The sequence below is a fragment of the Diplotaxodon limnothrissa genome, linkage group LG2 (assembly GCF_057381915.1).
Source record: "Diplotaxodon limnothrissa isolate DT_005_m linkage group LG2, D_limnothrissa_male_GT1.1, whole genome shotgun sequence".
Taxonomy (NCBI): Eukaryota; Metazoa; Chordata; class Actinopteri; order Cichliformes; family Cichlidae; genus Diplotaxodon; species Diplotaxodon limnothrissa.
Window position 1 is genome coordinate 22,887,196 of NC_140597.1, and position 16,721 is coordinate 22,903,916.

At 42.6% G+C, this 16,721-nt stretch overlaps 1 protein-coding gene across 4 annotated transcripts in view; it reads left to right on the forward strand.

Moving 5' to 3' along the window:
* The window catches only part of LOC146638402 (uncharacterized), a 47,846-nt gene extending 40,791 nt beyond the window's left edge, over positions 1 to 7,055 (forward strand). For all 4 annotated transcript variants that reach the window (XM_085361196.1, XM_085361222.1, XM_085361205.1 and 1 more), the window contains 6 exons: positions 2,271 to 3,558; positions 3,788 to 3,891; positions 4,027 to 4,189; positions 4,467 to 4,585; positions 4,683 to 4,776; positions 5,215 to 7,055. In XM_085361196.1, coding sequence (XP_085217322.1) covers positions 2,271 to 3,558; positions 3,788 to 3,891; positions 4,027 to 4,189; positions 4,467 to 4,585; positions 4,683 to 4,776; positions 5,215 to 5,657 — 2,211 coding nt within the window. In that variant the 3' untranslated portion in view covers positions 5,658 to 7,055. The remainder of the gene's footprint in view (positions 1 to 2,270; positions 3,559 to 3,787; positions 3,892 to 4,026; positions 4,190 to 4,466; positions 4,586 to 4,682; positions 4,777 to 5,214) is intronic.
* The last annotated feature ends 9,666 nt before the right edge of the window (positions 7,056 to 16,721 follow it).

The window sequence follows — 16,721 nt, forward strand, 5'->3', positions numbered from 1 at the left end:
GGAAGCATATGATGTGAAGCTACAAATGCAGACACGGCCCAAAACTAGAATTAGACTCGCATGAGATGTGAATGTTCCACGCATGGAGAAAATGAGGGAACACAGATTCCAGTGCAAGGGAACTTTAAAAAAATGTTCATCCACTTTATTTTTAAAAATCTAAATAAGGTTAAATTGAATTTCGATTTTTAAATCCAGCATTAACTAAAAGCTTTATCAGAAAGACATTTGTCACTAAAAGCTCTTTCAGATGTGATAGAGGCGTAGAGTTATTATTTTCTCATTTTTAGAACATTTTTATTTAATTACAACTTTTGCTTTTTATTCAGTTTAGTTTCTCTCAGGAAATGGAAAAAAAGGTAAATGCAAGAAAACAGATTTAACATGATCATGGTTTTTTTTGGGGGGAGGCACTATTGCCTCACAGGTTCTGAGTTCAATTCCACCATCAGGCCGGGGTCTTTCTGTGCATGTTCTCCCTGTGTTTGCGTGCGTTCTCTCTGGGTCCTCTGGCTTCCTCCCACAGTCCAAAGACATGCAATTAGTTGGGATAGGTTAATTGGAAATTCTAAATTGCCCATAGGTATGAATGTGAGTGTGAATGGTTGTCTGTCAGGGCTCTAGAGTGCGACCAATTTGGTTGCAAATGCGACCAAATTTTTCAGTGGTGCGACTAAAAAATAATAATTTGGTGGCACCTGTGCGACCAACTGTTCGGGTAACAAAAAAAAAAAAAAAATCTCTGCAACTCTCCGTGTGGTCAACAACAGACACACTTTATCGTGGACTAAACCAATCAGAGATAGTCAGGGGCGGGACCTCTCTGATTGGCTGTGGTCCAGTTGAAAGTGCAGGTGGAAGAGAGAGGTGAGTAGTTTGAATAAGGTGATATCAATTCATTAACGGATTCCACACAAAGACTTAAACACAGAGTGGACCCGACGCATCAGAATCAGCTTTGTCTTTCTCGGCTTTCTCACCCGACAGCCTTTACACGGACACGCTGTTGGAGCTTAGCGATTCTGATACGTCGGGTCCGCTCTGTGTTTACGTCTTTGTGTGGAATCCGTTAATGAACGTGTGTGTGTGTGTACTTTAAGAACAGTGTCCCGTCTCAAATCTGTTTTCTGCATTATTCATTTGCTTATTACCCACCAGTCTACCGTTGTTTACAGCGCTGTCTTTTTCTTTTTTCACTTAAATGACCTCGGACAAGAAAGCCTAATTTCTGCTGTTCAATACTGAAGAAATTTAAATTTCTTAAAATTATGCAAAATTGCAGAATATTTTTAAGGTTATCTGCTATAAAAAGCCAGACCAGGAAAATCTCCTTCATGTTTTTCTGTGTTTTATTCTCAGTTACTTTCACATAAAGGCATCTGCTGTGATGTTCACAATTCTGATGAAGTCTCACATGTACCAGTACTGATAAATGATCAGAATTATAATATTTCTGACTGTCTGAGGCTAAATTGAATCGAATCAGGACTTTGAGAACCGGAATCGAATGGATTATGGAAATCAGCAATGATACCCAGCCCTAGTGAGCAGCCTACGCTCGACAGAAGTGGATGTAGCTGTGGGTAATGAGAAAAGATGAAAAGAACGATTGATAACTTTTTTGTTAAGTTAAGGCCTGAACCGTCATAGCCAGTGCTCTGACACAGTGCCATCAATCTTGAAAAAGCACAGTGTATCCAGAAAACACATATGCTGCAATAAATGCACAAGTGTCCCCTCTCCCAACTGCCTCTCAGCAACAGACAGCAGCAAACAGGTCGTCAGAGGAGCCGAGATGATGATTAAGTTTAACATTTTCTACAATATTGACAAAGCACTTTAAGCACACGTTTGTTAGTTAATAATTTAGAAATGAATATTGTCTGTATGGACTCCCCCCCCCCCCCCAAAAGAAAGTGCACATGTAAAACTGCGGTGTTAAGCGATGCGGTTGAAAAATTTGAGTGCGCCTAACTTTTGTGCCGGTACGCCTAAATTTTTAGAGTTAGGCGTACAACCTAACTTTGCAACCCATGTCAAAAAGTTAGTCTAGAGCACTGTCTGTGTTTGTGTGTTAGCCCTGCGACAGACTGGCGACCTGTCCAGGGTGTATCCTGCCTCTCACCCTAAGGCAGCTGGGATAGGCTCCAGCGCCCCTCGTGACCCTTAAAAAGGATAAGCGGAAGCAAATGGATGGATGTGATCATGTTTTCTTAAATCTCATTCATGCCATTTAGCCACAGTCACATTCCCTTTTTTTCACTTGCTAGGATGAGGAGAAAGGAGAAGAGCAGGCAGTAGAAGTCAAGCCTGAAGAGGACGACAGCGTGCTCTCATGCCAAACTATCAGCCAGGCAGGTGACGACAACGTGGAACAAGAAGATGGGGAGAGTGAGGGAGGGGATGAGGAGGAGGCAATCAAGCTGGAGAAGTCTGAAATGGAGGAGGAAGGGCGGGAGATGAGGGAAGAGGATGAGGAAGTCGAGACGACTGAAAGGACAGAAGTGGAGGAGGCAGAGGAAGCAGTGGAAGGAGAGGAGAGAGGCGCAGAAGAGATGCCTGAGATGCTTCCGGATACGCCGGGTGAAGAAGTTCAGGTGGTGGCGCAGGAGGTGGATGAAGGTGTGGCGCTTGAAGGTGACGCAGTGTGCGCTGTAAAACTCAAAGATGATGATGATCAAATTCCAGCAGAGATGAGCGATCAAGGACTCACCACGGAGCAGAAGGAGCAAGATTTCAACCAAAACTCTGGAGATGAGACTGAAGAGGGAGAAGACACAGTAGAGGAGGGGGCTGACCTCAGCGTGGGGTTAGACCAATCGGAGAAAGGTGTGGGAGGGAGCCAGAGTGATGCAGATCAAAGCGAACAGGAGCTGGAGAGCGAGGAAGCAACGCCGCAGTCAGACACTAAACAGATGGAGGAGTGTCCGAGTGAAGCCGCAGAACAAGACGACGGCTCCCCCGAGCCTCCTCCTTTGTCCCTGCAGTCACCAAAGAGCGAGGCCAGGAGTCCCACCAAGACCAGCACAGCGATCGTCCACATAAATCTAGTTTCTCCCAGCTCAGAAAAAGCCGCGTCTTTATTCCAGCTGCCTCCAGCTGCTGCAGATTCCAGTGACAGCGCCAGTGAAGCGGCTTCACATGACACAGAGTCCACCTCTGCAGATAAAGAGGAAGCTGACGGTGTGGAGGAGGAAGAAGAAGAAGAAACACATCAAGACGCTGCATCTCCTGCACCGGCTGAGGAAAAGACAAGCCAGCCGCCCTGCAGCCCCGATCATACTAAAGTCCGCTTCACGATCGCTCCCGCCTGGCAGAGATCACAAAGTCTGAACCCTCCTCCTTCCCCACCTGCTTCTGTCTCCTCCCCCTTCGCTGTCGCACCATCCAGCTGCGAGGAGCCGGAGACTGTGACCGAGGATTCGGTCACGAAAGCAGAACTGGCGACTTCACCAAAGGTCGAGTTGGTGCTGAGCCCCAGTAGGGTGAAAACCGCCAAACCACAAAGCAGTGTGACACCGGCTCCACCCAAGATCTCTACTTCTGCGAGCATTGAAGGTAAGAGCGCTGAACATGTGTGATGGTAGATGATGAAGCCGTTTTCTGCAGGGACAGGATCCACTTCGGTTGTGTTTAGACGAGGCTGATTTTACTGGACTAGCACGTGCATGCTGTGTATGCTTTAAAGTGAACCTTGCAAACACTGGATGTTTGCTGTCTGAAGTGTCCTAATCTGTATCACAGGAGGGTAAATTATAACCACTTTTTCTTACGCTGCCACCTGCAGAGAGCTCAGTGATTGTAGAGGGAAACCCGGACAATCCCTTCGGAGTTCGGCTGAGAAAGACTTCAGCTCTGCTGCGCTTCAGCTCAGAGGAGGAAAACACAGAGGTGATTGAAAAGCTTTTTAAGGGTTTCTAGGACACTCTGAACTTCTTACCTCTCAAACATGATGCAGGAAACCTGAAACTTTAAGCTTAAATTCATGTCAAATGTATTATTTGTGTTTTATTTATTATCCTTTAGCCTCCGACTGAGTCACAAACTCAGCCACCCAGCTCTAAAGTTGACTCCCCGCAGCCAGTCAGTGTTAAGCCCTCCATCTGTCCACCGGTCAGCATCAAACCTGCGCTGCCTAAGAAGCCAGAGGTTCAAGCTGAAAGTGGAGGGAAACTGAAGCGCGTCTCAGGTGTGTGTCCACGTTCATCTTTACTTAAAGAGGAATTATCATGCTTCTTCTTTGCTTCTGTCATGTATACACTGTGTCAGTGGTGGATGTTCATATTAAACATGGCCACAGCTCAGACTAAAGACCGCTCGAACTGCTCACGGACAAGATCACAGGAGCGCTGCGCAGCCTCGCCGTATTAATCTGCTCGAGCGTAACAATCCTGAACTCGACAAGTGTAAGAAAGCAGCTCGCGAGCCAGCCTGTGGCGTAACAACTGTGTGTGCTGTTAATTTAGATTCAGTTGCGGGCCGCGCTGTTTCTACTGGATCTGATCCTCCCAGCTGGATCTCTGTGGCCAAACAGAAGCAGAAGATCTATAAGGAAAACTCACTGGAGGAGATCACTGTCAAGAAGGTAGACCTACAGAGATGCACAAAAACAGGATGCATGCGTGCAGAGTACGCCGCCACCACGTGATCTGTATGTGACTGTTCTGCTGCTGCTCTTTCAGGAGGACCAAGAGAGAAAGTCTTCACTTCCAACATACGTCTGCTCAGCTGCAAGCAAGGAGCAAGGCACCAAAACAGCTGAAACCAAAGGCAAAGGTCTGCATGCACACACATGCAAACACACACGCAGTCCATTCATTAGGCTCCTTCATCATTTGTGCAGTACCTCAGCAAATGTCTGTTTCACTATGCACTGCTGCCCTCGTCTGGTCAGCCTCTGCTACAGTAGATAAATAATTAACACTTTGTGTTGGAGGCTGATTGTAATGATTGTACATAACAACTTAGCGGAAATCCACACATAAACAATACAGTGTAGAAAACACTAGACACTATCTTGGCCTCACGTGGGTGGTGTACAGTGAAAGGTGGTGTTGCACAACAGCCTGAAGTTAGTATTGAAGTCTTTCAGACTATTTACAGAGGTCAGAAGTAAATAGTCTGTGAGCTTTAACTTTAAAATACATTTCTGTCAAAGTCTCTCCTCGGGTTTATTGTTTATGTGTGTGTGTGTGTGTGTGTGTTTTCTCGCAGGGGCTCATTTGGAGATGAGCAAGCCGTCAGTGTCTCCAGACAAGGAGGCCAGAAGGCCTTTCTCTCCTCCGACTCCAGTGCCGCCTCAGCCTTTAAAATCCCAGCCCCTCCCCTGTGTTGCCCCCAAACCCTATGTCCCACCACCCCAAGCAAAGTATCCACCACAACCTAACCCCCCTCAGCGATGCCTGTCAACACCAGACGCTCCAAAATCTCCTGCTACTCCGTCATCTCCCTCTAAAACTCCGCTCACCTGCTCCCCATTTCCATCGAGGACCGCCTCGGAAAAGCCCGTCCTTAGAGCGCCGGGGCTTCCTGGACAGACGCCGCCCTCCCAGCGAAACCTGCCTCCCACAACTCTGGCCCAGGACGAGCCCCCCTGGATGGCGCTGGCCAAGAAGAAAGCCAAAGCCTGGAGCGAGATGCCCCAGATAGTCCAGTGACAGGCCAGGTCAGATTTAGAGAAACCACGCCCCCCGTGGGACCTGAAAGGCTCCAGGATGGAGCAGAACCGGTTTGCACACAAATATCTTTTAATCCTGAGCTTCAGGCTTTAGATTGGTGTAAAATGCCCAGCTCCACAGCTGAAGGCAGGCTCTTTTTTTACTCCTTCATTTCTGTTTTCTAAATGACACGGTAGGACCCCGAAAGTTAACGCGTCTTACTCGAGGAGGATATTTTTTTTTCTTTGTTTGTTTGGTTGCTTTTAAAGATTCGTAGTTTGGGATGAGGTGCCGGAATGAGACACCTGCAGCCTCACACCAGTACGTTTTAACTTTAACTCGGATGAATCCACTTCACATCACTAAACATTTCAGGAAAGGGAGCACAGAGATGTTTTTTTATATGAGAACACTTCATTTACCCAGAACGATGATAAAGTAACAGAAAAAATCTTCTGTTCGTTCTTAAGAATGGACCTACACGATGCTGCCGGCCTGTGTGTGTGTGTGTGTTTATTATAAGGCAGGTATAAATGCTGATATATTTGAGGAAAATGGAATAGTCCGTGGTCTGAGAGTGAGATGAGGATTAAATCCAGAGCTGTTCTTTGTTTTTAAATCTACTTTAAGAGAAGCACGTCCAATCAGGTCCGTGGACACTCGTCCGTGTAAATTATAATTTTTCATTTTCACTTTTGATATTTTTGAATTCTTTTTGATATTTTGATCAACTCCAAGTATCCTGCAGAAATCTCCCAAACCCCGCCCCCAAAAAGCTGATAATCAGTGAGCGCTGCCGCTGCGTTCAGTCATCTGTTTGAAATTGTTTAATGCATCGCTGCGTTGCAGAGTGTTGTCGACTATGAATCCTTTTCCAGTGTAAATGAAACATAAGTATAAAGCTACTTAGGCACTTAGAGCTGGGTTTGCTGCTGGATGCGTCGTCTGTGTCGTTTCAGTGTGTCTGGCAGTAAGCATATGCAGATATGTGATACTCGTTTTGTATTGCCTTTTGAGAATTTGTCTTGTACATAATAATGCGCAGTAAAGAACAAATTATAAAGCATGTTTCTGTGTTTGTTTGTTTGTACATCAGAAGTGGAGCACAGTTGGAAATGTGATGTCTTAACTGTGAAACTTTAGTTTGATTTGAACCCTTTAAAACAAATATGACCGGTGTGTCCGACGCTCGCAGGCTGGGCACACCGGTACAGCATTTTCATTCCCTGGACTTTGACATTATCGAGATTCCTTTCCACGGCCTGGTTGTGTTTTCACCTTCACATAATGGTTTTAGGCTTTAAAACAGACACCCTACCACCCCCACAGGCCTAATAGTGGTTTGGTCCACTGCTAATCCCTAACTCTTTAACTTTGCAGATTTGATCTTAAAGGATGTGTGACCTGTTGTTCTTTATTTCCTGTAGAATAAAACTTCAGTTTGGTTGTGTGTATTTTCTTAACATCCATCACATCCTCACATTTCACTATGGCAGCCATATAGTTGCGGATCAGCCACACCACCTAATGGTTCTGGAAGCAGGAGGCGTCTTTGTGAGTTTCAGTAGTAGTTTTGGTAGTTCTTCTTCTTCTTCTTCTTCTTCTTCTTCTTCTTCACTCTCCATGTGTCATCACATTTAAACCTTTTCAAGCAAAAACAGGAAGTGAATCATAAGAAGGCTTTAACTTCTTTGGCTGGTTTGTGTTTGTAGACAGATGCATACACACCAACGACACCTTTACAGGTTTGTAGTCGAAGATAAAAAACACACAATGAAGGTCAGGGTTAGCTGACAGTGTGGTCTCCGGACTCAAAGTCTTTAACTGGGATGTAAGTGCTGCTCAGGACTGACTGAGATCAAGCTCACAGTCGGTGTTTTGTCAGGTTGTTTGATGGGATGCATGTTTACAGTGACTGCTTCCTTACTGAACTGCATCAGGAGCACTATCTCAGTGTCCCTTTAAGGCTCAAGATCACAGAAATTTAAAAAAAGTGAAAAGAAATTTCATTTAATGTTTAAAATATGAATGAAAACCAACCAAGTATGAGTTTTAAAATATTGGCAACAAAACAGAGATAAAATGAGTGCTCACTGGTATAGTCTGCTGACCATATTAAGCCAGTTCTCATCCAGCTCCACATTCTCAACATATCCAATACAAGATTTTGCTCCTCTGCCTTTGAAAGCTCTCTGACTTGGCACAACGTCATCTTTCCTCCGCTCAGCTTCAGCTGCTCTCCTGACAGCGCCTCACTTCAGACTTGTTGGCTCATATCAGAAGCTCAAAACACATCTGTTTACATCAGCACGCCAGCTAAAAACATGTTTCACATATTTACAATCATTTTATTTTCAATTGCTTTTAATGCCGTTGTTATTGTTAATTTTTGCACACAGACGACTCAGATGTGCTTCTTGTAACAGACTGATGCCTTCCTAACTATCAATCCTCTTACTGTAAGCATCAAACAAGCAAAGAAATGGGATTAGATTCTAAACTAGTGGAATTATTGCAGATGGAAAATAGCTTAATGTGAAAATTAGTCCAGAAAACACAAGCGAGTCGATCCCACTGTGGGTGATTTATGGCAGAGTGGACTGATCAAACACTCGAGACGTCGATCTGTACAGTAGGGTAACATATTTTTTTTCCCTGCATTGTTTAAGTGAAACTTAGGCTCATTTTTCAAGCAAAAACTTTTCTTTAATTTCTCCCAAACGCGGCCTCATGGACTCACTTGACCGTCTTGGCGTGTACGCATGCCTGCAAACATGTGGCCTTTATTTGTTTGTGTGCCTTTCTCCTTGTGTGTGGCCAAAATGTGAGCCAAATGTTTGTGCGCGCCTGCTCACATGAACGGGTGTGAGCGGGCCGCTTGCATGCGTATGATTGATGGTTGCCTTTTGTTTGCGCACAGGAAGCTGTAATCAACTCCCCAGATGTCTTTTCTGGGCGAGTTAGGTAACACCGCGGCTGCCCTACTTCTGATACACACACTACAGCACACATGCAAAGTGGACCCGCCAAGATGTACAGTGCGTGTGTGAGTCCATGCCAGGTATCCATAGTGATGACAGCTGGGTGCTGATCTTCTCATTTACAGGTTATATAACCAACGGAGTTGGCAGGAGTCAGAGGCACAGAGGTGAGGAGGTGGGTGGAGGGGCAGTGGTATTGAGGTCGACTCGGGGAACTACAGTTTCTAAGAAGTCACCGAAAAATCCTCCTGCTCTGAAACTCTTACTGCTATAAAGATATCATCATAAATTTGGACGTTCACTTACACAGGAGTGATGAGTAGAACACAACAAAGCCTTTAAAAGTGTTTTATTGACTAGTGTAACTTTATATTGTGTGGCCAAGTTGATCTCTGGGCAACAGAGCGTGATGTAAGTTGGTCTGTTGAACTGGATCATAAAATTACTTCAAATATTATAAATGTGCAAAGATTTAAACATAAATATTTTCTGACTAAAAGTCTCACGTCGTAGTTCTCAGTAGGAAAAGGGTGGAGCGTCCACTCTGAGTTCCTGCTCCATGTGGAAGAGTTTAAGTATCTCATGGTCTGAGGGGACAGTGGAGCATGAGGCTGACAGACTGGTGTTGCATAATGGTTAATATCTGGTGCTGCGATTGTTCTTTTGTGTATGTGCCTACAGAGAGAAATGTTCAGCCAGTGTAAACATGCTTCCATGCAGTGCTCCATGATCCCGACTGCACGATCCTCGACATGAGCGTCATTGTGCATCGATCCAATGCTGATTGGTGGATAGAGTGATCTGACAGCAGATGCTCTCTGCAGGTAGACAGACAAGCCGTGGGCAGAGGTTTCCACTACTAAACCATCCTTTCCTGTTAACCAGTGATGGTGATGTTGTACTTGTTGTTGTAGTGATGAGAAAGCTGAACGTGAAATGAAATGAAGCTGTTGATCTACCTTCCTGTCCCCATCTATGCTGAAAATTATGTGTAGGGATTAGGTAGGGTCTCAAAGAGCAGCCGCTTCTTCCCCACATTGAAAGGAGCCAGTGGAGGTTGTTTGGGTTTGAGATCAGGATGTTTTCTGGGAACCGTCTAGGTATGGCACTGTGGGCATGTACCACCAGGAGGAGGACCCAGGACAAGCTAGAGAGAGAACGTCCTTCAGGTGACTTGACTTTCATCTGGAAGAGCTGGTGAAGTTGGGTAGGGGATGTTTGGGTGCCCCTGTTTGGACAGCTGCACCAATGAACACCACTGGTAAAAGAGCTCAAAATGGATGGATGGCATTTTACAATATTGCAAAGCAGTGAAATAACCTGTGAACACAAGATTTCCCTGTCATTATCTTATGACATTTGCAAATACAATGTTTCTGTCAAGGTACTGCTGTGTCGCAGCATGGAGGGCTCAAACAGGGGAAGCTGACTGAAAGCAGCAACTTTATTGCTGAAAATAATTCTACACGTTTACAGGAAACCAAACTGAAAACTAGGAACTAGAAATAAGAAACTAAAAGCAAAAAACTAAGGAACTAAACAAGGAAATGGAGAACTAGGAATTTAGTAGGAGCCCACAAGTTACACAAAGCAAAGAGGGTGTACAATGCAACAATGGACAGAGGAACGCTCAGGGCTAAAATACACAAGCGAGTAACGAGGGAATGGGGAAACAGGAGGGAAACACAGCTGGGGCTAATAAGACATAATGAGACATAGGGGAAGCAAAATACTGAACACAGGACACGAAACTATCAAAGTAAAACAGGAAAACACAAGACGGGCATGGAGACACAGGCATGTCAAGGAGGCGTGGCTGACTGGGGAGACAGGAAACATAGAGACAGGGACGACTAGACATGAAAAGTGGGACATGAGAACAGAAACGAAACACAGGCTAAGATGAACACTGAGGGAGGGAGAACTAAGATTACTGAGAGCTTAAGAAGAAGGATAAACAAAACCAAGAACAATAATAAACAAATAATATTAAACCAAAAACACCGTGACAGTTTCAGGTCCAGAACACTCAGTTTTGGTCTCCACCAGCCAAGTTCTTTAGTTTTTCCTGATCAGGAGTCTGTTTTTGTTGTTGTTTTTTTTCTTCTTAGTAACTGAAATTTGAATTTAATTAAATTTAATTAATCATGATATGTGCTATTGTCACATGGCTGTTTTAAGTGACAGTTAGATACTGTTTGCTTACCTTTAGTGTCTGTTATGCTAAAGATGCTGAGAAGCCAGCTGTTGACTCCTCTAGCACCATCCTACCCACACAGCCTCAGCTGCCACCAGCAGGAGGAGCTGGCAAGCTGTTTGGGAACCTCTTTGTTGCGACCAGATCGAAAGCTGTTTACCATTGCAATTTTGGTTTAAGCCTGTTTTTCACTCGGCCCCTACCTCAGGTAATGTCACAGTTTTACAGATGAACCCTGCAAAGCAAGCTAGCTAACAGTACCATTAGCTAAAATAAACCAAATAACAAAGACTAAGACTGCCGGCTAAAGACTTAAAAAATTAGTTCACAGACCAGTGGGTGACATCACAATGGACAGTCTATGCTATTAAATCATGTCTATTGCTAACAGCTGCCTGATTTCAGTGAAATCATGCTAATGGAAGTGGTGATGTTAACCCAAAATGAAAACATTTACAGAAAAGACGTGTAAACACCCTCCAGCGTTCTATACAAACCTTTGAGTAAAACTTTTATGAAGATTCATTGCTACAGGCACTTACGAGCTTTGAATTTAATGTTTATCTAAAAATATTAAAGATTGCTGACTGCAGACTAGGGCTGAACGATATATCGCATTTGCGATAATATCGCGACATGATCAAGTGCAATTTTCTAACCGCAAAGGCTGCGATTATACTGCGATTATATTATACAATTCATGGGCTGCATCCTCCTGAGGCCGCATTTGTAGACCGATTACGTCACAGCGACGCGCCGAAGGCTGTCCAAATTACTACCATATCCCAGAATTCATAGCGCGGCCCAGCCAAACTCCAGTTTCCAGCAATGGCGGCCGCTACTAAGTTTTAAAATTACTCATACTAATCTTTCTGGGTCACAAAATAAACTTTTAACATATTTTCAGGCGAGAAAGTAGTTGTGTAAACATCAAATATCTGCTCGGTTTATCAAGATATCCCATATTTGCAAAAGTGCTTCGACGTTTTCAGAGGCGTCTGCTACCCACCAGCTCGACAGCTAGCCGGGAGCTCGAGGGTTACTGATGCGGCCGAGAACGGCACAACTCCCGGCACATCATTTTCAGATCACCGCGGAGTTTCGCTGCTCGGGTTAAACGTAATATATAAGTCACTTAGACAACCTAAAAATGTTATTGTTGGGCTTTTTTCAGTGTTTTGTTTGTTCGTGAGTAAATCGGTTTGGCTGAGATTAAAGTTATTAGATTAGATAAAATAAAACTTTATTAATCCCCCGGGTGGGTTCCTCCTTGGTTTTCACACAGCTGACTAAACGTCAAACAGAAAACTTATTAAACAGAAGTATGAGACAGTCGAGAATTTACACCAGTGTCTGGTTATATTTTAGATAGCAAGAAGCAGACGGCCGAGTTTATTAAACTCCACCGAGACAGCGGTGACGCTAATCAGAACTAGACCGTCCAATTTCACGCCTTTAAACTTTAAAGGCGTGTTTGTGTGTGTGTTGCTATTATGTTTGCACTTTATGTGTAATGTTACTGACTACAGAGATCAGTAAGATGTGTGTATTTTTTATTTATTAGTTTTATTTATTTAATATTATTTTTTAATTGAATGACTGTCTAGTAGTTCACAGATGTCGAAAAACTGAGTGTGGTAAAGCCACTGATTTTTTTTATGTATATTTCTGCAATCTGCACATTGTACTGACTTTCATTTTAATGTTTACACCAGGGTTCCTTGTCAGCACTTTATGCTCAGATGTTTGTAAGCTAAAAATAAACTATTGTGTATGTTCAAATATACTGTTGTGATTGAAGAAGTTAAATAAAAATGTCAGTCATCAATTCATGCATCACCTCATGTCATCATAACAGAGGTCTGTCTTCCAGGAAAGAACAGTTTAAAATTAATGTAATATAGTATTGGCCATACTATATGATGTATTGCTTGTCTTTGTTTAATAATACAGAAGACAAATACCTTAAAAAATAATCGCATATCGCATCGCAATCGCAATATTGGGGCAAAAAATCGCAATTAGATTATTTTCCATAATCGTTCAGCCCTACTGCAGACGTATTAATACTGCCGTTTACAGTTTTAAATAAATCTGATATTACTCTGAGATCGTCACATATAAGCTGATACATATTTACAACGTGTGTTTGGATTTGTCAGACCGCTCTGACCTCGCTCAGACTTTTGTGTGCAAACTGTAATGAGCCCAGTTTGCATGAGGTCAAATTCTCTAGCTGTCATTTTTTCCAGTGACCTTATATCTGAGAATTTGATCACCACTGTGACTCTGAATTTCAATTAACACGAGTATGACAATCCTGGCTGGTTTACGCTTGCAGGGAAAGCTGACCTGTTCTCCTATCAGTGAACTCTTTGTTTCCACTCGTGGACCGAGGAGGTTAAATTATCTCCCCTCCTTCCAGGTTCTGTCTTTTTTTTTTTTCTTTTTCTGATCATATTTCATCACAAAAAAGCTGGAACACTTACTCAGTCATTTATCCAGAGGGGCTAAATGAGCAGTTTTACATACTCTAGTGGACTTCAGAAGATGCTACTTATATTTATTCAGGTCTGTGTCATGCTCTGTTAGTGGCAAAATCTATGAATGGAAGTGGAAACTGAAACCCTGCATTGATAGTAACTGATATTTATCTCTATGTGTAACAACTTTTAAATAACTTAGATCTTCAAACGAATTAAATGGACTTGACACAAACAAGGTAGGAAGTGCTGGGACAAGTGGGATCTTCATTTTGGATCTTTTTCAATAAAAATAACAATTTTTATTCAAATTGTTTGATCTATTTAACCTCTTAGTCCGACAGATTGATTTCTTTTTTTATACACTGCTAATTTCATTTACAAAGATTTTGTTTTTGCACTTTATTCAACTCCTGCTACATCTTGTGTGCTTTTGCAGTGTTTTTCTGTTTGTCTGTGTTTTCTTTAGTGTCTGTTCGTTTGACCTCTCAGGGCCACCGTAACATATAAGCAACAAATTGAATCTGTGGCCTTTCATCCAGTTATGTTTGATGTCGGGAACAGACGCACAATCCTCCCCCCAGTATTGTACTGATGTAGCTAACAGTGTTGCGCAGCTTTTAACAGAAGGTCACATTTACAGAAATTTAATAACTTTCTCAGACTGCGGAGGAAGGCCTGCTGTTCTTTACTCCGATGATGAAAACACAGTAAATATTTATTAGAGGAATTAGATTTCCATTTAAGCTGGTTATTGTGAGAAATTCTTGACTCTGAGTTCTTGATGCCAGAATACATTGGAATCATTCCTTATGTGATTGCACTAAGCTGTCTGCAGTGTAATTATATTGAAGAGCTATCTCTTTTTAAGTTTGACTGTCTGACGTATATTTGCTTTGCTTGCATAAACAGTTGTTGCGTCTGCCCAGCTTCCCCTCTGTCTCCATCTTTCAGCTCAGTGTTAGCAGTTTGCATTATTCAAACATATCGGAGACTTGGTGTCACTTTCACAGGTGTTGGCTACAAAACCAAAAAATCTGGACTTTTTTTTTCTCTCTAAAATCTCTAGTGTCTCTTACATACAGTATATGTATATTGCATACATCTCTGCACTAGGGCTGTTCGATATAACGATATATATCGGATGACGATATAAAAACGTCTATCGCTTCATTTTATGCTATTGTTTGTTTCGTGGTGTCGCAAAATAAACTGTTTATGACAATATTTTTTCACTGTTTTGATGGTCACTGTAGTGGCTATATTCATTTCTTAAAGTTCTCTCTTTCTCTTATATTTTATATAACCACACTACGGACGGACAAGCGCCTGTTTTTATGCGTTGTGGTTAGCAACAACGACGGTAAAACCATCGCGTGTCCGCTTGTTTATTTTCCATATAAACCTTTCACAATAAAGCTCAAGATCCTGTTGAGACTTTTCAAAATAAACTGAATCACGTGAAAGAGTATGCAGAGTATTTACGGATGAGAAGTAAAAAAGAGCCGTCAGGTGCTAAAAAATAAACCTTAGACTCAAACGTTAGAACAGGCTTTTCCCTGCAGCACGCCGTGTAATAAATACTCACAAAGAAAACGGCGGCCGTTACAACTTATGTCTAAAAATGTATCGTTTCATGCATCGGTTAAAACACTCGACTCCAGGTACACGACACCCAGCTGGAAACACTTCACGCAAGTCGAGCTGCCCGAAATTCACAGAAAATGTTAAATTTTTGTGATTTATATCGTTATTGGGACGATGGATGTCTTATATCGGGATATGAGATTTTGGTCATATCGCACAGCCCTACTCTGCACCGAATCATACTTTTTATTAATCTCTGTCTCTCTTCCACAGCATGTCTTTATCCTGTCTTCCTTCTCTCACCCCAACCAATCACAGCGATGGCCCCGCCCCTTCCTGAGCCTGGTTCTGCCGGAGGTTTCTTCCTGTTAAAAAGGAGTTTTTCCTTCCCACTGTCACCAAAGTGCTTGCTCATAAGGGGTCATATGATTGTTGGGTTTTTCTCAGTATGTATTATTGTAGGGTCTACCTAACGCTCCTTTACTGGATCAGGCATTTAGGTTTGACTCAGTTAACCTGATAACTTGAACTGCTGTTAAAGAGCGATTCAATTTACTAACTGTGTTACTGGTTAGCTAACTGATAATATATAACTGCATCTCTCTCACTCTTCCACTGACAGTGCAGTCTGCACAAATGTGGATCCGAGGTGTTCCACTGCTACCCCATGGTAGCTCTAAATGAGTTCATATCAAACACTGATATGTAGAGTTGGATAAAATGATGCAGCAGCAGCAAACACATGGACATTTCATTCTCTGAAATGAAAATCATTGTAGAAGAGCTTTCCCATTATAATCCGCCGTAATGCTCTTATTATGAAGGGCAAGCGGGAACGTGATACTTCCGGTCGAACTACGATCGGCAATTAACGATCCTCATAACAAATTGTCCGCTACAAACTCTGTATTATCAAGTAAACAATCACAAGCACCACATACAACATACAGAGAAGCTCTGATAAGACAGGAATGACGTTATGGACATGACAGACCGTACATGCGTCAAGTAAAGCTAAACCAGGATAAGCTAACAAACATAAATTAGCATATGAAAAGGGGATGACCTCCCGCGTTGCACCCCGCTCCAACTGTGAACTAACATTAGCTCCTAAATGGTAAACATAGTACTGTATCAGCATAAACAAAGGCAAAATGCAACACAGGTTAATACTCACTTATCATTCACGCACACATAACATCCCAGAGGAATCAGTGCACCCCCACCGGACCAACACTGCCCACCTTACTAACCGGATGATGTCACCAAACGGTGGGCTGGCCCAAACTGACAGAAGATTGAATATTAAATGACCAGTAGATAAACTTATATAAACTTATAAACAACAATAGCATTATTCTATGAACTTTGGGGCCTTTTATACACTCTATAACCCTATATTAATCTTGTATGACATAGGCAAAATTGTAGCACCTGGGTATCCATAATAAAAGGGATGGTTGAGTGACATTTACATATGTAAAAAGCTTTACTTACTTCATTTCTGATCTTTAAATGAAGTAACTGTCACGGACCCGGTTCCGGGGACTCGGGGTCCGTGAGCAGTGTGGACTATAATTATTATTATTATTATTATTATTATTATTATTATTATTTTGTGATGTGTGTGTTTAACCGGTGTGTTCCTGCGTTGTGTCTGATAATAAAAAGTAAAAGAAAGAAAGACCTCCAAGTAAGTAGCTTGCCCACTCCAGTTCCTCTCCCACAGGGGAATTGTAGAAAAGGGCCTGCATTTATTTTTACATTAAACATAAAGTATGAATTTACATGTAACATATTTGACATAAGATTAAAA